The 25175-nt window shown below is 50.7% G+C and overlaps 1 protein-coding gene across 1 annotated transcript in view; it reads left to right on the top strand.

Annotated features, from left to right (window-relative positions):
* SNX17 (sorting nexin 17) overlaps nt 1-25175 on the top strand; it is a 47333-nt gene that overhangs the window by 14745 nt on the left and 7413 nt on the right. Inside the window, exons 4-13 of the mRNA XM_069728627.1 lie at nt 666-783; nt 1057-1121; nt 2428-2538; nt 9987-10077; nt 11118-11205; nt 11461-11530; nt 11770-11862; nt 11946-12149; nt 18641-18757; nt 19721-19798. Coding sequence (XP_069584728.1) covers nt 666-783; nt 1057-1121; nt 2428-2538; nt 9987-10077; nt 11118-11205; nt 11461-11530; nt 11770-11862; nt 11946-12149; nt 18641-18757; nt 19721-19798 — 1035 coding nt within the window. The remainder of the gene's footprint in view (nt 1-665; nt 784-1056; nt 1122-2427; nt 2539-9986; nt 10078-11117; nt 11206-11460; nt 11531-11769; nt 11863-11945; nt 12150-18640; nt 18758-19720; nt 19799-25175) is intronic.

Genomic DNA, 25175 nt, shown 5'->3' with positions numbered 1-25175 from the left:
CGGTGACCGCCCGTTGCCCGCATCCGGTGACCGCCCGTTGCCCGCATCCGGTGACCGCCCGTTGCCCGCATCCGGTGACCGCCCGTTGCCCGCATCCGGTGACCGCCCGTTGCCCGCATCCGGTGACCGCCCGTTGCCCGCATCCGGTGACCGCCCGTTGCCCGCATCCGGTGACCGCCCGTTGCCCGCATCCGGTGACCGCCCGTTGCCCGCATTCGGTGACCGCCCGTTGCCCGCATTCGGTGACCGCCCGTTGCCCGCATTCGGTGACCGCCCGTTGCCCGCATTCGGTGACCGCCCGTTGCCCGCATCCGGTGACCGCCCGTTGCCCGCATCTGGTGACCGCCCGTTGCCCGCATCCGGTGACCGCCCGTTGCCCGCATCCGGTGACCGCCCGTTGCCCGCATCCGGTGACCGCCCGTTGCCCGCATCCGGTGACCGCCCGTTGCCCGCATCCGGTGACCGCCCGTTGCCCGCATCCGGTGACCGCCCGTTGCCCGCATCCGGTGACCGCCCGTTGCCCGCATCCGGTGACCGCCCGTTGCCCGCATCCGGTGGCCGCCCGTTGCCAGCATCCGATGACCGCCTTCCCGTCGCCTCTTACGCCCGCCCTGTGTGACCGTCCGTCCTCAGCTTCTTCCCGATTTCTCTCTCGGATGTTGCAGCTCAGGAAGGAATATGGAAACAACGTGGTGCCGATCTTTCCCCCCAAGAAGCTCTTCACCCTCACCCCATCCGAGGTGGAGCAGAGGCGCGAGCAGCTGGAGAAGTACATGCAGTCAGGTGAGGGTGTATGTAAGGAGACCTAATATTAACCGGACCTCCCCCACAGTCGCCGAGACCCCACCTCGATAGTAACAGGACCCCACGCAGGTATTGCATGTGATGTATCTTCATGTTGCCGTATCCTGGAGATGAGCGGTATCGTGTGTACATCGTACTATTGTCAGTTATCTGCAGTGTGTGGCCCCGGTGACGCGGTGCCGGAGTCTCACCTGTCTATAGGTTTATCCACGGCTCTGCTGCGCTCTGTGACGTCTTCCTTTCTCTCCGCAGTGCGGCAGGATCCGGTGCTGGGGGCCAGTGAAATATTCAACAGCTTCCTGCGACGCTCCCAACAGGTCTGTTCTGGCTTATTTCCCCCACGGCACATTAACATCCTGTGGTGCACAAGGGGTCCCGTCCCTGTGGTGCTGCCGAGGTGCGCGCACGGGGTCCCGTCCCTGTGGTGCTGCCGGGGTGCACGCTCGGGGTCCCGTCCCTGTGGTGATTCTGGGGTTCACACGGGGTCCCGTCCCTGTAGTGCTCTTGGAGTGCGCGCGGGGTCCCGTCCCTGTGGTGCTGCTGGGGTGCACGCAGGGTCCCGTCCCTGCGGTGGTGCCGGGGTGCACGCTCGGGGTCCCGTCCCTGTGGTGGTGCCGGGGTGCACGATCAGGGTCCCGTCCCTGTGGTGCTGCCGGGATGCGCGTGCGGGGTCCCGTCCCTGTGGTGCTGCCGGGGTGCACGATCGGGGTCCCGTCCCTGTGGTGCTGCCGGGGTGCACGCTCGGGGTCCCGTCCCTGTGGTGCTGCTGGGGTGCGCGCGGGGTCCCGTCCCTTTTGTGCTGCCGGGGTGCACGCTCGGGGTCCCGTCCCTGTGGTGGTGCCGGGGTGCACGATCAGGGTCCCGTCCCTGTGGTGCTGCCGGGATGCGCGTGCGGGGTCCCGTCCCTGTGGTGCTGCCGGGGTGCACGATCGGGGTCCCGTCCCTGTGGTGCTGCCGGGGTGCACGCTCGGGGTCCCGTCCCTGTGGTGCTGCTGGGGTGCGCGCGGGGTCCCGTCCCTTTTGTGCTGCCGGGGTGCACGCTCGGGGTCCCGTCCCTGTGGTGGTGCCGGGGTGCACGATCAGGGTCCCGTCCCTGTGGTGCTGCCGGGATGCGCGTGCGGGGTCCCGTCCCTGTGGTGCTGCCGGGGTGCACGCTCGGGGTCCCGTCCCTGTGGTGCTGCTGGGGTGCGCGCGGGGTCCCGTCCCTTTTGTGCTGCCGGGGTGCACGCTCGGGGTCCCGTCCCTGTGGTGCTGCTGGGGTTCACACGGGGTCCCGTCCCTGTGGTGCTGCTGGGGTTCACACGGGGTCCCGTCCCTGTGGTGCTGCCGGGGTGCACGCTCGGGGTCCCGTCCCTGTGGTGCTGCTGGGGTGCGCGCGGGGTCCTGTCCCTGTGGTGCTGCTGGGGTGCACGCGGGGTCCCGTCCCTGTGGTGCTGCTGGGGTGCACGCAGGGTCCCGTCCCTGCGGTGGTGCCGGGGTGCATGCAGCTCCTCACAAACCTTCACTGCAGTGCTGGTGGGGCCTTTTCTCTGCGACACAGCTTAGGTACATGCAGCCCCCGTCTCTGCAAAGCTACCAGGGTATGTGGGGTCCCATTTCCACCATTGTCTGCTCTTTCCCTAGGAGACCCAACAGATCCCCACAGAGGAGGTGCAGCTGGAGGTTTTTCTTTCCAATGGTCAGAAGGCAAAGGTGTCTATTCTGACTTCTGACCAGACTGAGGACGTGCTGGAGGTAAGACACGTATGTGACCCCCACTTGGGACATCTCCTCCCATCTATGCTGACCTCTCTGATACTCTCCTGCAGCCTCCTCCTCCTGTCAGTGGTGATATCATGGTGACCTGTCTGATACAGGGCTGTGGAGTTGGAGTCGGAGCCCATATTGGTGGAGTCTGAGTTGGAGTCGGTATAAAATGAGCTGACTCCGACTCCTGAAATATTTAATAAATTGGGTACAGTAGTTCAAGGCATTTTTTGGAGAATATTTTTTCATAAGAATTTGGGAAAGTTATGAAATGTCCCATAAATGTCTGTCCTATTCCTGATCTAAGGTCTAGACTTTTAGCTGAGATGAATCTGTGCTGCAGTTTATGTTCATGATAAATAGTGAGGCTCCTCTACAGATAAGGGGAAAAATAACAAACGCACAGGGAAGGAATGCCTGCATTCATCTCAGAATTTCTGGAGTGAACAGGAAAGCAGGATTAAAGAAGGTAAGTACTTCCTAAAGCAGATCTAAACGATCAATAAACTGTGCACAAATCAATAGTCCAGTATATGAGGTCTCTGTATGCTTGATGTTTTAGTTTGTTTTTCCTCTCAGCTCATGTTTAGAGAAATTAGCTGCTCTGAGGACTTATATACTATGTACATAGACTATAAACGGGAAATCTGTTTTCTAACATCTCAAATTCAGAAATACAGTGACAGGATCGATGAGAACATATATATTTGTGTGTGTGTTCTGGAATATGATTCAGCACAAACATGCTCCCTCCCTCCTCCCCTCTTCATAGACTGTGAAGACCTATGATGTGAAGGATTTAGTGAGCTGTACTCTGAGACAAGCGTGACATTGAAAGTTCAGCATAAAGCTATCTCGCATATTTTACAAACTTTATACTTATCTGTCCTATTGATTTATGCAAAGATTGTTTTATTTCTATCCCAAACTATACAGTGCACGATACCCTATTCTTGCAAGAATTACAAAATATTTTTTTTACAGGACAAAATTATTTTGAGAGCGAATTTACATAATTACAAAATGTCTAAGAAGCATCTTATGAAGTCCCTGTATTTGAGCATTTCACAGTGACTTAAGATAATAAACATTTTGTGTGTCAGTGTATGTGACCCAGATGAAAACAAATGCTGTGATGCCAAAATCAGTGCCTACTCAGGCAGTGGTAAAAATGCTCCTTCAAGAGCTTCCAATCTAAAAAGACACTTACAATACTGCGACCCAGAAGTTTACGAAGTTGTGACTGAAAAAGATCACAGCAGCACCAAGAAACCAGACACCAGCACTTCCTGCCAGGGAAAGGAGGAGGAAAGAGCGTCTCAAATGTCAGTTACAAGATGGTTTGTAAGTGACAGTAAAGGTACCTTCACACTAAACGATATCGCTAGCGATCCGTGACGTTGCAGCGTCCTCGCTAGCGATATCGTTTAGTTTGACACACAGCAGCGATCAGAATCCTGCTGTGATGTCGCTGGTCGGGGCTAGAGGGCAAGAACTTTCTTTGGTCGCTGGCTCTCCCGCTGACATCGCTGAATCGGCGTGTGTGACACCGATTCAGCGATGTCTTCGCTGGTAACCAGGGTAAACATCGGGTTACTAAGCGCAGGGCCGCGCTTAGTAACCCGATGTTTACCCTGGTTACCATCCTAAAAGTAAAAAAAACAAACGCTTCATACTTACCTTCGGCTGTCTGTCCCTCGGCGCTGTGCTTTCCTGCACTGAATTGTTAGTAGGACACTGGCAGTTAAAGATATTAAAGTTCATCACTGCAGCCAGTTTCTCCAGACCTTAGTGGAAAAAGTTCTGCAAGATTAAGAACTCAAAAAAGAACAGGTTCTTGCTATTGTAATTGATAATGCTTCAAACATAAGTACATTTAAACTGATGAATGAGAATAATGAAGGTGAACAGCAGCTAGAAGAACATTTCACATTCAGTATGTTGGAGATGGAAGGCCACAGTCCAAACACCTATTACTATAGAAGAACAGCAAAATGATCCTTTACAATTAGATGATCTTGTTGAAGCTGCTTCACACACCTTTCCTATTCATCACATGCGCTATGTTGTGCACATGCTGCAGCTGGCAATAAAAGATAGGAAGAGGGACATGCTGGAACTCTAATTAGCAAAGTGAGGAAATTGGCTATTGCTGCCAGATCTAAAATTGATTCCATCTTGAAGAGACGTGCTGGAAAAGGAGCAATTGTGGATCAAGCCACTCGGTGGGGCAGCACCTATTTAATGATTGAGCAATTGCTTGAGCTGAAACCCTTCCTTGTAGATATGGCCAACCCTCAGGTAACACTACATGAAGGTCAATGGACACAGGTGGTTGAGGCTACTTTCACACTAGCGTTGTTTGGCGTACATCGCAATGCGTTGTTTTGGAGAAAAAACGCATCCTGCAAATGTGCCCGCAGGATGCGTTTTTTTCTCCATAGACTTGCATTAGTGACGCATTGCGACGTATGGCCACACGTCGCATCCATCGTGTTTTGGCGGATCCTCGGCACAAAAAAAGTTACATGTAACTTTTTTGTGCGTCGAGTCCGCCATTTTTGTCCGCGTATGCGTGGCCAAAACTCCGCCCCCTCCTCCCCGGACATTACAATGGGGCAGCGGATGCGTTGAAAAACTGCATCCGCTGCCCCTGTTGTTCATTTCTTTCACAACGTGCGTCGGGCCGATGCATGGCGACGGCCCTGTACCGACGCCAGTGTGAAAGAAGCCTGAATTGAAGGAATTTCTTCATCACCCATTTAAAGTGACTAAAAAGTTACACGCTGAGGATTTAACTCTTGGCATTTTTATAAAGGAGTGGAAAACTTGTTGTTTTGCCTGCCCCAAAGAGGAGGTTTAGTCGCGACAGCTCTGCCTCCTGCCAAAGAACAGGGTAATCAAGATAAGGAACCTGGCTTATACAGCAATACAACAGCCAGCAATGACACTAAAGGTACCTTCACACTAAACGATATCACTAGCGATCCGTGACGTTGCAGCGTCCTCGCTAGCGATATCGTTTAGTTTGACAGGCAGCAGCGATCAGAATCCTGCTGTGATGTCGTTGGTCGGGGCTAGAAGGCCAGAACTTTCTTTGGTCGCTGGATCTCCCGCTGACATCGCTGAATCGGCGTGTGTGACACCGATTCAGCGATGTCTTCGCTGGTAACCAGGGTAAACACCGGGTTACTAAGCGCAGGGCCGCACTTAGTAACCCGATGTTTACCCTGGATACCATCCTAAAAGTAAAAAAAACAAACGCTTCATACTTACCTACCGCTGTCTGTCCTCGGCGCTGTGCTTTCCTGCACTCACTGTGAGCACAGCGGCCGGAAAGCAGAGCGGTGACGTCACCGCTCTGCTTTCCGGCCGCTGTGCTTACACAGGGCAGAGAAACAGAGCGCCGGGGACAGACAGGGGAAGGTAAGTATGAAGCGTTTGTTTTTTTTACTTTTAGGATGGTATCCAGGGTAAACATCGGGTTACTAAGTGCGGCCCTGTGCTTAGTAACCCGATGTTTACCCTGGTTACCAGCATCGTTGGTCGCTGGAGAGCTGTCTGTGTGACAGCTCTCCAGCGACCAAACAGCGACGCTGCAGCGATCCGGATCGTTGTCTGGATCGCTGCAGCGTCGTTTAGTGTGAAGCTACCTTAAGGAACGCAATGTCCCTACTAGGCTCATTAACCTCATGCATACCAGCTGTAGGGTGGGCACAGATTAAGCTAAAACAGTTGCAGTGGGAAGTTCTGTCAGCGCAGAAGTTATTAAAAGTATGTTTAGAAGGAAAACTATATCTTTCCTCGGGCGTAAGAGATTCCCTAATCTGGTGGACTGTCAAGGAACATCTGACATTGGGGGTCCAGTGGCAGAAACCTGTCGAGGACATTATCACAACCGACGCAAGTGGTATAGGTTGGGGAGCACACCTGAGATCCTACTCAGTACAAGGATCCTGGTCCTTGCTAGATAGGAATCACAGTTCAAACGTGAAAGAACTGTGGGCAGTGGAAAAGGCCTTCAGACATTTTCTCCCCTTGCTTCAGGGCCGCCCTACTCAAGTCTTGATGGGCAATCGAGCAGCGGTGGCTTATATCAACCACCGGGGCCTCATGGAGGTATCAGATCTACTATTCAAGTTAGCAGAACAACACCTGTCATCTCTCTCGGCACTACACATAAGGGGTGTTGAAAATATATAGTTAGACTTTGAGTCACAGAGACTTTACAGGGGGAATGGTCCTTTAAACCCTCAAGTTTTCCATCAAATAGTACAAGCTTGGGGCAAACCAGAGATTGACCTGTTTGCCACCTCAAACCGAAAATTCAGGAAGTTCTGCTCCCTAAATCCAAGGGAACATCCTTTTGCAGTAGATGCCCTACTAATACCCTGGAAGTTCTCCCTGGCCTACGCTTCCCCCCTTTTCCCGATGGTAATGATTCCGACAGTCATCTAGAAGATCAGAGAGGATCAAGCGAGAATAATTCTCATAGCTCCGTTTTGGCCGAGGAGGCCATGGTTCTCCCTTCCAAGTCAATTACAGATCCATGGATTCTGCCAGAGGTTCCGAACCTGCTTACCCAGGGGCCAGTGAGCCACTCTCAAGTGAAGGGCTTCCATCTGGCAGCCTGGAATTTGGGAGGACACTACTGAGTCGCCAAGGATTCTCACCAGGGTTAGTCTTCACCCTGTTGAAGAGTAGAAAACCTATAACATCCAGAATCTACGGTAGAACATGGAAGAAGTTTCTAGACTTCCTGGGGGAAGTGTTGGGGGATGTAGCTCCAATGGGAACTATCCTAGAATTTCTGCAGGCAGGGTTACAACTCGGGTAAGCAACTAGCACCCTTAAGGTTTAAGTTTCAGCCTTGGGGGCCCTATATAACTGCAACCTGGCATCCAATAGGTGGGTGTCGCGGTTCATAAAGTCTTATAGTAGGTCTAGGCTGGTCATTATCCCGAGGATCCCTCCCTGGGACCTGAATCTAGTCCTGGAGGCCTTAACGAAAGACTTCTTTGAGCCATTACTGGAGTTGTCACTAAAATTACTCACACTTAAAACAGTGTTACTGGTAGCCTTAACATCAGCCCATAGGGTGGGCGATTTACAGACCTTGTCTATATGCCCTCCATATACCCAAATTTTCTAAGACAGGCCGGATCTTGTCTTAGAACTATTCTATCTCCCCATTGTAGTCCTTAAGTTCCATAGAAGTCAGGAGATCACTTTACCATCACTCTGCAATAATCCTAGCAATCTAGGGCAACAAAAGTTCCATACGTTAGACGTAAGTAGATCCATGCTACAATACATATCCATGACCAGTCAGTGGAGAAAAGATCAGACCCCATTTGTAGCCTTTCAGGGTAGCAGACAAGGGTGCGGGGTAGCTAAAAGTACCATTGCCAGATGGATCAGGGAGGCCATTGGTTTATCCTACTCTGTGAGTGGCACTCCGCTTCCTTAAGGCATCAAGGCTCACTCCACCAGAGCCATGGGTACCTCCTGGGCAGAGAAGGCTGAGGTATCAATTGATCAAATTTGTAAGACTGCTGCCTGGTCCTCACCCTCCACTTTTTTCAAACACTACCAGCTAGATCTATCCTCCTCTGCTGACCTAACCTTTGGTAAAAGGATGCTGCAAGCGGTGGTCCCTCCCTAAGGTGTTTAATTCTACAAAAGTTTCTCAGGTGTGCTGTCATGGGGGGAAGGGTTACTTACTGGTAGCCGTTTTCTCCGAAACCCATGACAGCACCCGTATATTCCCCCCCATCACCCCTTCGGTGTGTACTATAGTTTGGGTGTTTTTAGTTGATACAATGTGGTGATGGTTTTGCCATGTGTACTAACCAGGGTGGCCTCTCATGCTCTGTAAACCAACTGAAGCGAGGGAGGTACCACCCTTTTAATTTCAGTAGGGTTCCTGTCCTGACTGGGCGGATCCCCTCTCTCAGGTGTGCTGTCATGGGTTCTGGAAAAAACGGCTACCGGTAAGTAACCTTGGTGTTTTTTCCACTTACTGCAGAGTGTATAATAAATTGTAAATATGCAAAAACATTTTTGTTGTAAAGTTTTATTCCAATAAATATCTTTTATGTTCTATCTAAATGGCTTGATTATTGTATCATAATAAAGATTAAAAGGCTGATGTTACCATTTTGCTACAATAAATGTATCACTTAAACATGAGCCATGTATGAGGGAGTTGGAGTCGGAGGTTTGGCTTAACAACTCCACAGCCCTGGTCTGATCTCCTGTAGCCTTCTCCTGTCTGTGGTGACATCACCGTGACCTGTCTGATACTCTCCTGTAGCCTCCTCCTCCTGTCTGTGGTGACCTCATGGTGACCTGTCTGATTCTCTCCTGTAGCCTCCTGTCTGTGGTGACATCACGGTGACCTGTCTTGATACTCTTCTGTAGCCTTCTCCTCCTCCTGTCTGTGGTGACATCACGGTGACCTGTCTGATACTCTCCTGTAGCCTCCTGTCTGTGGTGACATCATGGTGACATGTCTGTTACTCCTGTAGCCTCCTCCTGTCAGTAGTGACAGCACGGTGACCTGTCTGATACTCTCCTGTAGCCTCCTCCTGTCTGTGGTGACATCACAGTGACCTGTCTGATACTCTCCTGTAGCCTCCTGTCTGTGGTGACATCATGGTGACATGTCTGTTACTCCTGTAGCCTCCTCCTGTCAGTAGTGACAGCACGGTGACCTGTCTGATACTCTCCTGTAGCCTCCTCCTGTCTGTGGTGACATCACAGTGACCTGTCTGATACTCTCCTGTAGCCTCCTGTCTGTGGTGACATCACGGTGACATGTCTGTTACTCCTGTAGCCTCCTCCTGTCAGTAGTGACAGCACGGTGACCTGTCTGATACTCTCCTGTAGCCTCCTCCTGTCTGTGGTGACATCACAGTGACCTGTCTGATACTCTCCTGTAGCCTCCTCCTGTCTGTGGTGACATCACGGTGACCTGTCTAATACTCTCCTGTAGTCTCCTCCTGACTGGTGACATCATGGTGACCTGTCTGATACTCTCCTGTAGACTCCTGTCTGGTGACATCACAGAGACCTGTCTGATGCTCTCCTGTAGCCTCCTCCTGTCTGTGGTGACATCACGGTGACCTGTCTAATACTCTCCTGTAGTCTCCTCCTGACTGGTGACATCATGGTGACCTGTCTGATACTCTCCTGTAGCCTCCTGTCTGTGGTGACATCACGGTGACATGTCTGTTACTCCTGTAGCCTCCTCCTCCTGTCTTTGGTGAGATCACGGTGACATGTCTGATGCTCTCCTGTAGCCTCCTCCTGTCTGTGGTGACATCACGGTGGTCTGATACTCTCCTGTAGCCTTCTCCTCCTTCTGTCAATGGTGACATCATGGTGACCTGTCTGATATTCTCCTGCCTGTTCTGTTTTTCTTGTATCCACAGGCTGTAGCCGCTAAGCTGGACCTGTCAGAGGAGCTGCTTGGATATTTCAGCCTCTACCTTATAAAAGATGGGGAAGACGGATCTTTTTCATGTGAGTAATTGTGTATGCATGCCAAACCTTGCTTGCTCGCTGCCCTCTCCACACCTGCCTGCCGGGCCTCGCTGCCCTCTCCACACCTGCCTGCCGGGCCTCTCTTCCTCGCTGCCCTCTCCACGCCTGCCTCCCGGGCCTCGCTTGCTCGCTGCCCTCTCCACGCCTGCCTGCCGGGCCTCGCTGCCCTCTCTACGCCTGCCTGCTGGGCCTTGCTTGCTCACTGCCCTCTCCACACCTGCCTGCTGAGTCTCGCTTGCTCGCTGCACTCTCCACGCCTGCCTGTTGCGCCTCGCTGCACTCTCCACGCCTACCTGTTGGGCCTCGCTGCCCTCTCCACGCCTGCCTACCAGGCCTCGTTGCCCTCTCCACGCCTGCCTGCAGGGCCTTGCTTGCTCGCTGCCCTCTCCGCTCCTGCCTGCCGTGCCTTGCTTGCTCTCACTGCCCTCTCCGTCCCCACCTGGCCTCGTTCTCTCTTGCTGCTCTTTGTGCGCCGGCCAGGCCTCGCTTGCTCTTGCTGCTTTTTTTTGCGCTGGCCGTGCCTCGCTTGCTCTCGCTGCCCTTTGTGCGCCGGCCAGGCCTCGCTTGCTCTCGCTGCCCTCTCTTCTCTGGCCGGGCCTCGCTTGCTCTCGCTGCCCTGTCTGCTCTGGCCGGGCCTCGCTTGCTCTCGCTGCCCTGTCTGCTCTGGCCAGGCCTCGTTTGCTCTCGCTGCCCTGTCTGCTCTCGCTGCCCTGTCTGCTCTGGCCGGGCCTCGCTTGCTCTTGCTGCTTTTTGTGCGCTGGCCGGGCCTCGCTTGCTCTCGCTGCCCTCTCTTCTCTGGCCGGGCCTCGCTTGCTCTCGCTGCCCTGTCTGCTCTGGCCGGGCCTCGCTTGCTCTCGCTGCCCTCTCTGCTCTGGCCAGGCCTCGTTTGCTCTCGCTGCCTTCTCCATCCTGCCTGCTAGCCTGGCTTTGCTCGCTCTCCCTTCCCTCTCCAGCTATCTACTGGCCCTTGCTCGCTCCAATCCCCCATTTCCTACAGGACCCATTGTTTTTTTTTACAGTTGTCAGGAAGCTGCAGGAGTTTGAGTTGCCCTATGTGTCGGTCACCAGCTTGCGGAGCCGAGACCACAAGATCATCCTGAGGAAGAGGTCAGCGGGTAGAGGCCAGGGGTGGTGGGTGGAAGAGGATGGTGATGATGGTAGACGGCTGATTATGGGAGAAGGAAGATGATTGATGATGAGAGATGACTGGATACAGTTAATACGAGATGACGATAGTGATGATGAGTTGGGAGATGACAAGACATGGGTGATGATAGAAGACAGATGAAGATCCTGAGAAATGGATGCTGGTGCTATTGCTGGTGCTGTTGTTCTTCATCTTTGAGGTTTCTTCCTTCGCAGTTACTGGGACTCGTCGTATGATGATGATGTTATGGAGAAGAGGGTGGGTCTGAACCTGCTGTACGCTCAGGTGTGTGCTGGGTTTATGGTCCTTTCTTCCTCACTTTATGCCCTTGCTGTGCGGGGTCTTCTGACTGGCGCAGTGCTCTGAGGTGCAGCCCATCTGCCTGGGGTTTGTGGGGCATCCTGTACACATGGTAGAAGTGCTGTACATACACAGGCTTGCATGTATATTATGGAGGGATAGAACGCGTACTCCACCTTCTAGATGTTTCCGTGAGGGTCACATGACCATGTTCTTCATCACAGGCTGTCAGCGACATTGATCGCGGCTGGGTGCAGGTCAACAAGGAGCAGCTGCGGCAACTCAAGTCTCTGCAGGAGAAAGTTTCAAAGAAAGAGGTAAGATGTGATGTGTGGGGGTCACTTAATTTTGTCTGTGCACTCCATGCAGTGGTGCTGATAAGGAGTGATGCCTCCTGCAGTTCATCCAGCTGGCGCAAACACTGAAGTACTATGGGCATCTGAAGTTTGAGCCGTGTATCACAGACTTCCCGGAGAAGGGCTGCCAAGTGATCGTGAGTGCCGGGAACAACGAGCTCAACTTCCAGGTGAAGCTCCCAAACGAACACATAAAGGAAGGCAGCTTCAAGGTGACGCGGATGCGGTGCTGGCGTGTCACATCATCGGTGAGTGCCGTCTGTGGTCAGATCCGTGATACGATGCATGGCAGTATCAGAACAGCAGGAGATGAGGAGACAAATATGAGGGAGGTTGACTGGTGTGACGTCTGAGCAGTCTCATCATCATCATCTGTAGTGTATGACCGAGGAGGTTGTGTCCTGTGACGTCTGAGCAGTAACCTCATCATCTATAGTGTATGACCGAGGAGGTTGTGTGCTGTGACGTCTGAGCAGTAACCTCATCATCTATAGTGTATGACCGAGGAGGTGGTGTCATGTGACGTCTGAGCAGTGTCATCATCATCTGTAGTGTATGACCGAGGAGGTGGTGTCATGTGACGTCTGAGCAGTGTCATCATCATCTGTAGTGTATGGCCGAGGAGGTGGTGTCCTGTGACGTCTGAGCAGTGTCATCATATGAAGTGTATGACCGAGGAGGTCGTGTCCTGTGACGTCTGAGCAGTCTCATCATCATCATCTGTAGTGTATGACCGAGGAGGTTGTGTTCTGTGACGTCTGAGCAGTGTCATCATCTGTAGTGTATGACCGAGGAGGTCGTGTCCTGTGACGTCTGAGCAGTAACCTCATCATCTGTAGTGTATGGCCGAGGAGGTTGTGTGCTGTGACGTCTGAGCAGTAACCTCATCATCTGTAGTGTATGACCGAGGAGGTCGTGTCCTGTGACGTCTGAGCAGTGTCATCATCATCTGTAGTGTATGACCGAGGAGGTGGTGTCATGTGACGTCTGAGCAGTGACCTCATCATCTGTAGTGTATGACCGAGGAGGTCGTGTCCTGTGACGTCTGAGCAGTCTCATCATCATCATCTGTAGTGTATGACCGAGGAGGTCGTGTCATGTGACGTCTGAGCAGTGTCATCATCATCTGTAGTGTATGACCGAGGAGGTGGTGTCATGTGACGTCTGAGCAGTGTCATCATCATCTGTAGTGTATGACCGAGGAGGTGGTGTCCTGTGACGTCTGAGCAGTAACCTCATCATCTGTAGTGTATGACCGAGGAGGTGGTGTCCTGTGACGTCTGAGCAGTAACCTCATCATCTGTAGTGTATGGCCGAGGAGGTGGTGTCCTGTGACGTCTGAGCAGTAACCTCATCATCTGTAGTGTATGACCGAGGAGGTTGTGTCATGTGACCATTCAACAGTAACCTCATCATCTGTAGTGTATGACCGAGGAGGTCGTGTCACGTGATGTCTGAGCAGTGACCTCATCATCTGTAGTGTATGACCGAGGAGGTCGTGTCACGTGATGTCTGAGCAGTGACCTCATCATCTGTAGTGTATGACCGAGGAGGTTGTGTCCTGTGACGTCTGAGCAGTGTCATCATCATCTGTAGTGTATGACCGAGGAGGTGGTGTCATGTGACGTCTGAGCAGTGTCATCATCATCTGTAGTGTATGGCCGAGGAGGTTGTGTCACGTGATGTCTGAGCAGTAACATCATCTGTAGTGTATGACCGAGGAGGTCGTGTCATGTGACGTCTGAGCAGTGACCTCATCATCTGTAGTGTATGACCGAGGAGGTTGTGTCACGTGATGTCTGAGCAGTGACCTCATCATCTGTAGTGTATGACCGAGGAGGTTGTGTCCTGTGACGTCTGAGCAGTAACCTCATCATCTGTAGTGTATGACCGAGGAGGTGGTGTCCTGTGACGTCTGAGCAGTAACCTCATCATCTGTAGTGTATGACCGAGGAGGTCGTGTCCTGTGACGTCTGAGCAGTAACCTCATCATCTGTAGTGTATGACCGAGGAGGTTGTGTCCTGTGACGTCTGAGCAGTGTCATCATCATCTGTAGTGTATGACCGAGGAGGTTGTGTCACGTGATGTCTGAGCAGTGACCTCATCATCTGTAGTGTATGACCGAGGAGGTTGTGTCACGTGATGTCTGAGCAGTGACCTCATCATCTGTAGTGTATGACCGAGGAGGTCGTGTCATGTGACGTCTGAGCAGTGACCTCATCATCTGTAGTGTATGACCGAGGAGGTTGTGTCACGTGATGTCTGAGCAGTGACCTCATCATCTGTAGTGTATGACCGAGGAGGTTGTGTCACGTGATGTCTGAGCAGTGACCTCATCATCTGTAGTGTATGACCGAGGAGGTCGTGTCCTGTGACCATTCAACAGTAACCTCATCATCTGTAGTGTATGACCGAGGAGGTCGTGTCATGTGACGTCTGAGCAGTGTCATCATCATCTTCTGTAGTGTATGACCGAGGAGGTCGTGTCCTGTGACGTCTGAGCAGTGTCATCATCATCTGTAGTGTATGGCCGAGGAGGTTGTGTCCTGTGACGTCTGAGCAGTAACCTCATCATCTATAGTGTATGACCGAGGAGGTTGTGTGCTGTGACGTCTGAGCAGTGACCTCATCATCTGTAGTGTATGACCGAGGAGGTCGTGTCATGTGACGTCTGAGCAGTGACCTCATCATCTGTAGTGTATGACCGAGGAGGTCGTGTCATGTGACGTCTGAGCAGTGACCTCATCATCTGTAGTGTATGACCGAGGAGGTCGTGTCATGTGACGTCTGAGCAGTAACATCATCTATAGTGTATGACCGAGGAGGTCGTGTCCTGTGACGTCTGAGCAGTAACATCATCTATAGTGTATGACCGAGGAGGTCGTGTCCTGTGACGTCTGAGCAGTAACATCATCTGTAGTGTATGACCGAGGAGGTGGTGTCCTGTGACGTCTGAGCAGTAACATCATCTATAGTGTATGACTGAGGAGGTCGTGTCCTGTGATGTCTGAGCAGTAACCCCATCATCTGTAGTCTATGACCGAGGAGGTCGTGTCCTGCGACATCTCAGCAGTGACCCCATCATCTGTAGTGTATGACCGAGGAGGTTGTGTCACGTGATGTCTGAGCAGTGTCATAATAATCTTTATTTTTATATAGCGCTAACATATTCCGCAGCGCTTTACAGGTTGCACACATTATCGTCGCTGTCCCCATTGGGGCTCACAATCTAAATTCCCTATCAGTATGTCTTTGGAATGTGGGAGGAAACCGGAGTGCCCGGAGGAAACCCACGCAAACACGGAGAGAACATACAAACTCTTTGCAGATGTTGACCTGGGTGGGATTAGAACCCAGGACTCCAGCGCTGCAAGGCTGCTGTGCTAACCACTGCGCCACCGTGCTGCCCATCGTGTGCTGTGACGTCTGAGCAGTAACCTCATCATCTTTAGTGTATGACCGAGGAGGTCGTGTTCTGTGATGTCTGAGCAGTAACCCCATCATCTGTAGTCTATGACCGAGGAGGTCGTGTCCTGTGACATCTCAGCAGTGACCTCATCATCTGTAGTGTATGACCGAGGAGGTTGTGTGCTGTGACGTCTGAGCAGTGTCATCATCATCTGTAGTGTATGACCGAGGAGGTCGTGTCCTGTGACATCTCAGCAGTGACCTCATCATCTGTAGTGTATGACCGAGGAGGTCGTGTCCTGTGACGTCTGAGCAGTGTCATCATCATCTGTAGTGTATGACCGAGGAGGTCGTGTCCTGTGACATCTCAGCAGTGACCTCATCATCTGTAGTGTATGACCGAGGAGGTCGTGTCCTGTGACGTCTGAGCAGTGTCATCATCATCTGTAGTGTATGACCGAGGAGGTCGTGTCCTGTGACGTCTGAGCAGTAACCCCATCATCTGTAGTCTATGACCGAGGAGGTCGTGCCAGTGACGTCTGAGCAGTGACCTCATCATCTGTAGTGTATGACCGAGGAGGTCGTGTCCTTTGACGTCTGAGCAGTAACCTCACCATCTGTAGTGTATGACCGAGGAGGTCGTGTCCTTTGACGTCTGAGCAGTAACCTCACCATCTGTAGTGTATGACCGAGGAGGTCGTGCCAGTGACGTCTGAGCAGTAACCTCATCATCTGTAGTGTATGACCGAGGAGGTTGTGTCCTGTGACGTCTGAGCAGTGTCATCATCATCTGTAGTGTATGACCGAGGAGGTTGTGTCATGTGACGTCTGAGCAGTCTCATCATCTGTAGTGTATGACCGAGGAGGTCGTGTCCTGTGATGTCTGAGCAGTAACCTCATCATCTGTAGTGTATGACCGAGGAGGTCGTGTCCTGTGACGTCTGAGCAGTGTCATCATCATCTGTAGTGTATGGCCGAGGAGGTCGTGTCCTGTGACGTCTGAGCAGTGTCATCATCATCTGTAGTGTATGGCCGAGGAGGTCGTGTCATGTGACGTCTGAGCAGTGACCTCATCATCTGTAGTGTATGACCGAGGAGGTCGTGTCCTGTGATGTCTGAGCAGTAACCTCATCATCTGTAGTGTATGACCGAGGAGGTCGTGTCCTGTGATGTCTGAGCAGTAACCTCATCATCTGTAGTGTATGACCGAGGAGGTCGTGTCCTGTGACGTCTGAGCAGTGTCATCATCATCTGTAGTGTATGGCCGAGGAGGTCGTGTCATGTGACGTCTGAGCAGTGTCATCATCTGTAGTGTATGACTGAGGAGGTCGTGTCATGTGACGTCTGAGCAGTGACCTCATCATCTGTAGTGTATGACTGAGGAGGTCGTGTCATGTGACGTCTGAGCAGTGACCTCATCATCTGTAGTGTATGGCCGAGGAGGTCGTGTCCTGTGACGTCTGAGCAGTAACATCATCTGTAGTGTATGACTGAGGAGGTCGTGTCATGTGACGTCTGAGCAGTGACCTCATCATCTGTAGTGTATGACTGAGGAGGTCGTGTCATGTGACGTCTGAGCAGTGACCTCATCATCTGTAGTGTATGACTGAGGAGGTCGTGTCATGTGACGTCTGAGCAGTGACCTCATCATCTGTAGTGTATGACCGAGGAGGTCGTGTCATGTGACGTCTGAGCAGTAACATCATCTGTAGTGTATGACCGAGGAGGTCGTGTCCTGTGATGTCTGAGCAGTAACCTCATCATCTGTAGTGTATGACTGAGGAGGTCGTGTCCTGTGACGTCTGAGCAGTAACATCATCTGTAGTGTATGACTGAGGAGGTCGTGTCATGTGATGACTGAGGAGGTCGTGTCCTGTGACGTCTGAGCAGTAACATCATCTGTAGTGTATGACCGAGGAGGTCGTGTCCTGTGATGACTGAGGAGGTCGTGTCCTGTGACGTCTGAGCAGTAACATCATCTGTAGTGTATGACCGAGGAGGTGGTGTCCTGTGACGTCTGAGCAGTAACATCATCTGTAGTGTATGACCGAGGAGGTCGTGTCCTGTGACGTCTGAGCAGTAACCTCATCATCTGTAGTGTATGACCGAGGAGGTCGTGTCCTGTGATGACTGAGGAGGTCGTGTCCTGTGACGTCTGAGCAGTAACATCATCTGTAGTGTATGACCGAGGAGGTCGTGTCCTGTGATGACTGAGGAGGTCGTGTCCTGTGACGTCTGAGCAGTAACATCATCTGTAGTGTATGACCGAGGAGGTGGTGTCCTGTGACGTCTGAGCAGTAACATCATCTGTAGTGTATGACCGAGGAGGTCGTGTCCTGTGACGTCTGAGCAGTAACCTCATCATCTGTAGTGTATGACCGAGGAGGTCGTGTCCTGTGATGACTGAGGAGGTCGTGTCCTGTGACGTCTGAGCAGTAACATCATCTGTAGTGTATGACCGAGGAGGTCGTGTCCTGTGATGACTGAGGAGGTCGTGTCCTGTGACGTCTGAGCAGTAACATCATCTGTAGTGTATGACCGAGGAGGTGGTGTCCTGTGACGTCTGAGCAGTAACATCATCTGTAGTGTATGACCGAGGAGGTCGTGTCCTGTGACGTCTGAGCAGTAACCTCATCATCTGTAGTGTATGACTGAGGAGGTTGTGTCCTGTGATGACTGAGGAGGTCGTGTCCTGTGACGTCTGAGCAGTAACCTCATCATCTGTAGTGTATGACCGAGGAGGTCGTGTCCTGTGACGTCTGAGCAGTGACCTCATCATCTGTAGTGTATGACCGAGGAGGTCGTGTCCTGTGACGTCTGAGCAGTAACATCATCTGTAGTGTATGACCGAGGAGGTTGTGTCGTGTGACGTCTGAGCAGTAACCTCATCATCTGTAGTGTATGACTGAGGAGGTTGTGTCGTGTGACCACTCAGCAGTGACCTCATCATCTGTAGTGTATGACCGAGGAGGTCGTGTCCTGTGATGACTGAGGAGGTCGTGTCCTGTGACGTCTGAGCAGTAACATCATCTGTAGTGTATGACTGAGGAGGTCGTGTCATGTGACGTCTGAGCAGTAACCTCATCATCTGTAGTGTATGACCGAGGAGGTCGTGTCCTGTGATGACTGAGGAGGTCGTGTCCTGTGACGTCTGAGCAGTAACATCATCTGTAGTGTATGACCGAGGAGGTTGTGTCGTGTGACCACTCAGCAGTGACCTAATCGTCTGTAGTGAATGACCATATAGGACACTGCTCACGCCGCTATGCTGCAGTCGCACGTATTGTCAGTGTGCTCTCCATGCGCTCAGTTGACGCTATTTGTACACAGGTTCCATTGAGCAATGGCACCGGGAGCCCCAACAAGTCAGAGGCTCGTCTGGAGCTGGCCTTCGAATATCTGATGAGTAAAGATCGCCTGCAGTGGATCACCATCTCCAGCCCGCAGGTGACCGCTTCTTAGTGGCAGCATATCCACAGCTGTCACCACCAGCACGGACACGAGATACTGACAGCATATCCACAGCTGTCACCACCAGCACAGACACGAGATACTGGCAGCATATCCACAGCTGTCTCACCAGCACAGACACGAGATACTGGCAGCATAGCCAAAGCTGTCACCACCAGATGTGCAGCACAGACACGAGATACTGGCAGCATAGCCAAAGCTGTCACCACCAGCACAGACACGAGATACTGGCAGCATATCCACAGCTGTCTCACCAGCACAGACACGAGATACTGGCAGCATATCCACAGCTGTCTCACCAGCACAGACACGAGATACTGGCAGCATATCCACAGCTGTCACGTCAGCACAGACACGAGATACTGGCAGCATATCCACAGCTGTCACCACCACATGTGCAGCACAGACACGAGATACTGGCAGCATAGCCAAAGCTGTCACCACCAGATGTGCAGCACAGACACGAGATACTGGCAGCTTATCCAAAGCGGTCACCACCACATGTGCAGCACAGACACGAGATACTGGCAGCATATCCACAGCTGTCACCACCACATGTGCAGCACAGACACGAGATACTGGCAGCTTATCCAAAGCGGTCACCACCACATGTGCAGCACAGACACGAGATACTGGCAGCATATCCAAAGCTGTCACCACCACATGTGCAGCACAGACACGAGATACTGGCAGCATATCCACAGCTGTCACCACATGTGCAGCACAGACACGAGATACTGGCAGCATATCCAGAGCTGTCACCATGGAGGGCATCATCCCAGTCACCCCTGGAGTAACCCGCTACTTCAGGCCTGCATTTGGGCTTCTGACCATTGGAACTAGTGAGCTTCTCACTGTAATGGGAGATCACTCAGGGATCTGGGGTAATCAGATCTGTTTCTTCACCCCGGTCTAACCCTACCTGTTCCTCCTCCTCAGGCCATCATGATGAGCATCTGTTTGCAGTCCATGGTGGATGAGCTTATGGTCAAGAAATCTGGAGGAAGCATAAAAAAGGTAAGAATTAAGCGGCCTGTAGTGTATAGGTGAAACGGGCCATGTACAGGAGTCACCACTATATGTCACAGATGAGACCTGCCATATGTATTACTTGTATAGTAAAAGGTAGGATTCTAACTCACCAAGGAGTTTAGCTCCTGAGCTTCGTATACTAAAAAAAATGCTGGCTAAACTAAGGACAAAGAGTCCATACTATGTAAGGGATGAAGTGTGCAGAAAGTCTGAAGAAGATCTAGGTGTGGGAAGCCCAAGTGTTGGGCTGTGAAGATCCAGGCGTGAGTCGCCCAAGTGTTGGGCTGTGAAGATCCAGGCGTGGGGTCGCCCAAGTGTTGGACTGTGAAGATCCAGGCGTGGGAAACCCAAGTATTGGGCTGAGAAGATCCACTTGTGGGAAGCCCAAGTATTGGGCGGTGAAGATCCAGGCGTGGAACGCCCAAGTGTTGGGCTGTGAAGATCCAGGCGTGAGTCGCCCAAGTGTTGGGCTGTGAAGATCCAGGCGTGGGGTCGCCCAAGTGTTGGACTGTGAAGATCCAGGCGTGGGGTCGCCCAAGTGTTGGACTGTGAAGATCCAGGCGTGGGAAACCCAAGTATTGGGCTGAGAAGATCCACTTGTGGGAAGCCCAAGTATTGGGCGGTTAAGATCCAGGCGTGGAACGCCCAAGTGTTGGGCTGTGAAGATCCAGGCGTGGGGTGGCCCAAGTGTTGGGCTGTGAAGATCCAGGCGCGGGGTCGCCCAAGTGTTGGACTGTGAAGATCCCGGCGTGAGTCGCCCATGTGTTGGGCTGTAAAGATTCAGGCAGGGATGCCCAAGTGTTGGGCGACAGATGGCAGTAGTAATTCCCAGGCACTTTGGTAGTTTTGGTAGTTTAGTCCTTGACCTTGAGCAGCCATGACACACGAATGTGAGTTACCCTCGCAAATTGTTGTTCATGTAAATCTCCTGAGGTCATGCCAGCTGTAAAGTTTGACCTTGTGTGATGATGCGAAAGCTCTTCGGCATGGAGATGGTCATCTGGAGAGGTGATCCTATAGAACCTTATGAGATCAATAATAAAGAAGCTCTTTGTAATCAATCAGATCTGGAAAGACCTGATTGGAAGGTAGATGACACTATATTCGCAGATAGTTGTAGATGACCGGGGGAAGAGATTAGATGTGTGAGGAAGGTGAGCTTTAATCCTGTAAAAGTGGTCACAGAATAATTGTTGTTTATTGTGAGGGGCTGTGTCATCATCACTTGTGGTTCTGCACATAGCAGTGTGTTCTGCTGGAAGTGACCAGGCAGAAGCCACTAGGTGTTACCTTCGTGTGCGGTGCCGTTCTTCCTGAGTGGTTGGGACCACCTAGGGATGGTAGTTATGTGCCCTGGCAGCCGGCCATTGCTGGTGAGGGGCACAGTTAATTCTTACTGCTTGGCTGACTAGAGAACTATTATTTTGGGGGGGTTAACATTAACAATTTCATAAGAGGCGTTTGGATCCTTGGACATTACTGTACCTGTAGGCTCGGCTCACATTCAGTCCGAGCTCTGTGCTGAGCCAAGCATTGGGGTCTCCATCTAATTACCCTCAAAACTGGATTCCTATGGAGCAGCTAACAGCAGTATGTGTGATGGGGTAGAGCCAGGCATCGTTCACGCGCTATGGCCTTGGTTCTGGTGGTGTCCCGGCTGTATTAGGAAGACACAATATCGTGTGGACGTTGCCTAAAAAGACGGAAGGAAAATAGAATCCAGAGTGACACCTGCTCCACTTCATGGACCGTCCGTTGCTCAGCTTGAACCTGCAGAGCATGTGCAAATGTGAACCAGGCCTCACTGTAACCTTCTCCAGTTTAGATTTTGGTTTCTGACAGTCAGTTCTGACAGTCAATTCAGGTAGAAGGCCAGTTGACCGGAGGGTCACAACCTGGCTTCTCCAAACATCTCCTTGTAGCCAGGCGACCAGTGAGTATCATTCTTGGTTTTCACAAATGTATCGATCGTTCAGCGATGGTCAATGGAGCAGATTGTATTCTTCCAGCAGGGGCCGAGGTCCCCTATGCTGGCATATTGTAGAATGACAAATCTGTGTCCCTCGTGATGGAGCCTTGGCTGCTGTTCTGTAGAGAGTCTCTGGTTCTTTGGATCTCTTAACTGTCCTTCAAACCCGCCTTCTTAGGTAAAGGGGAAGAATTTATTTGCATGGTTTTTCCTCCTCTGTTTTGCAAGTCAACAAACTGGCCTGGACAATGTGTAATCAGTATATCAGCAAACATCATTGTTCAGTGACCCTGCATGAAAGAAGAGTCAACATTTCAGACTCTTTCCCAACTGTAGAAAAATCAAATAAATTAAAAAGTCAACATATAGGTAACAGTCTATTCTTCCTGACTTACTGAAAATAGATGTCTGGTTAATTAAGATAAAATCCTGTGTCTCCACACCATAACTTTTTTTTAATTTTTCTGTCCACATATCCGTAGGATTGTTTCTTGCAGGACAAGTTGTACATTGCAGTGACTCCATTCATTTTATCGTTTGATGTACTGGAAAGCGGGAAATAAATTCAATGTGCAGCAAAGAAAAGAGCAATTCCACCGTTGTTTCTTGAGTCTTTTATTTACCATGTTCACTGTATTATAAAACTCACATCCCAGTACGATTCTCCAGGTCACTACAAGTCTGCAGATGCCAAACATGTTTAGTTGGGGGGGTGTTGTCATTTTTTTTTTTTTTTTTTTTTGCTTTATTTATTTTTTTAATTTGTTTTAGAAATTCTGGAGGGTTTTTTTCACCACTTATGGACCCATATTTTGAGAGCCAGAACATTTACATTTTGGGATCTGGGCTAGTGAGAGCTTGTTTTTTTGCACCCTGAGCTGATGTTTTTATTGATACCATTTTGGGGACGATACAATGTTTTGATCGCCCGTTATTGCATTTTATTACAGTGTTGCGGTGCCTGAAAAAGTGTAATTCTGGCGTTTTTTTTCTCATTAGGTCTTTTACCATTTGGATTAATTTATTTTAAATTTATACATTGATATTTATAGTAGAAGCGATCACACGATCCCAGGCTCAAGTCCCCTAAGGGGACTATTGGATATATAATTTTTTTTTTATATATTTCTAAAAATATTGTTTTTTCTTTCCACTGTAGTGAATAGTTCCCTTAGGGGACTTGATCATGGGATCGTGTGATTGCCTCTACTATAAATCTCAATACTATAATGCTGCTGGATGTAGCGAAAATAATTGTCTATGAACGGCAGCTGCAGGCCGGCCTTCACAGGAGCACCGGAATGGATGTGATGGAAACTGATGTGCCCATATGATCACGTCACAGACCACCAACGTGCGCATAGAATAATGTACCTCCTGCCGGCACACTGTTAATGCCGGTGTCAGAGATTGGCAGCAGAATTTAAAGGGACTCTGTGACTGTTTCTGTCACCACTGGCAGCATATCCACAGCTGTCACCACCACATGGGCAGCACAGACAAGATATTGGCAGCATATCCACAGCTGTCACCACATGTGCAGCACAGACAAGAGATACTGGCAGCATATCCACAGCTGTCACCACATGTGCAGCACAGACAAGAGATACTGGCAGCATATCCACAGCTGTCACCACATGTGCAGCACAGACAAGAGATACTGGCAGCATATCCACAGCTGTCACCACATGTGCAGCACAGACAAGAGATACTGGCAGCATATCCACAGCTGTCACCACATGTGCAGCACAGACAAGAGATACTGGCAGCATATCCACAGCTGTCACCACATGTGCAGCACAGACAAGAGATACTGGCAGCATATCCACAGCTGTCACCACCACATGTGCAGCACAGACAAGAGATACTGGCAGCATATCCACAGCTGTCACCACATGTGCAGCACAGACAAGAGATACTGGCAGCATATCCACAGCTGTCACCACATGTGCAGCACAGACAAGAGATACTGGCAGCATATCCACAGCTGTCACCACCACATGGGCAGCACAGACAAGATATTGGCAGCATATCCACAGCTGTCACCACATGTGCAGCACAGACAAGAGATACTGGCAGCATATCCACAGCTGTCACCACCACATGTGCAGCACAGACAAGAGATACTGATCATTCTTGAGAAAGTATGTAGAATTAGGCATAATTACCCAAAGAAAAGCAGAGAGGTTGCTACCGGAATACCCTACCAGACCCCACTGGTACCATATTCCTAAAGTGCACAAGTCCGTTCTCTGTCCACCGGGGCGACCGATCGTGTCTGGGATAGGGTCGTTCACGGAGCCCCTATCCCAGTACATCGATTGGTTATTACGGCCGTTACTGAAAGATGTTCCGGCGTACCTCAAAGATACTAATGCTTTCCTCGAAAGTATACATGATTTCGAATGGCAGGACAATTATTCTTTGGCATCAATAGATGTAGAAAGTTTATACACGAGGATTCCCCAGAAAAGTGGAGTAGAGGCTGTCCAACGGATTTTGTGCACTACAGATAAGAGTCAGGATTTCATCAGATTCATCTGTGAAGGATTATATTTTATTTTAACCCATAATGCTTTCACGTTTATGGAGGATTGGTACGTTCAATTAGTGGGGACTGCGATGGGTACTCCGGTGGCGTGCACTTTCGCTAATTTATTTTGGGCCTTGTTCGAGGAGAATTATATCTATGCGGATGACAATGTCTTCATGCGACATATCAAATTTTACCAAAGATATATTGATGACATAGTGATCATTTGGGACGATAGTGAAGAAACGTTTAATGAGTTTGTGACTCACTTAAATAACAAAAATAGTATGAACATGATATTTACATCGGTTTTTGGAGGGCATCGGTTAGAATTCCTGGATGTTTTAATGGAAATAAATAATGGCAAAATTTGCACTTCGATGCACCGTAAGCCAGTAGCAGCAAATCTGATGATGCATTTCGATAGCTACCATCCAGTACACACTAAACGAGCGTTACCTCGCAGTCAGTTCCTGAGAGTGAGCAGATTAAATAACACCAATGATGGTTATGAGCGTCTGTCAAAAGAAATGCAGCATAGATTTGAACAAAGGGGTTACCCACGTAAATTACTAGAATCAGCAAGAGAGGAAGTGACTAAGGAGAGAAACACGGGCAGTGAGCACAGGGTTTCTAGTCAGAACCGCAAGGCAGAAAAAAGATTTACTTTTTGTTTTGCATAGAACAACATGGACCAACAGATCAGGCTAGCCATTAAAAAGAATTGGCATATCCTGGGACGTGACAAAGACTTGACAGAAGTTGCGGCTAGACGTCCGTTGATATCGAACAGACGGAGTGTCAGATTAAGGGACAAATTAGTAAAAAATCGCATTAGTAAACCGCATTCTAATTGGCTG

This window comes from Ranitomeya imitator, chromosome 5 (genome assembly GCF_032444005.1).
Source record: "Ranitomeya imitator isolate aRanImi1 chromosome 5, aRanImi1.pri, whole genome shotgun sequence".
Lineage (NCBI taxonomy): Eukaryota > Metazoa > Chordata > Amphibia > Anura > Dendrobatidae > Ranitomeya > Ranitomeya imitator.
Note: the sequence above shows the minus strand (reverse complement) of the source record. Positions and strands in the feature narration are given on the sequence as shown.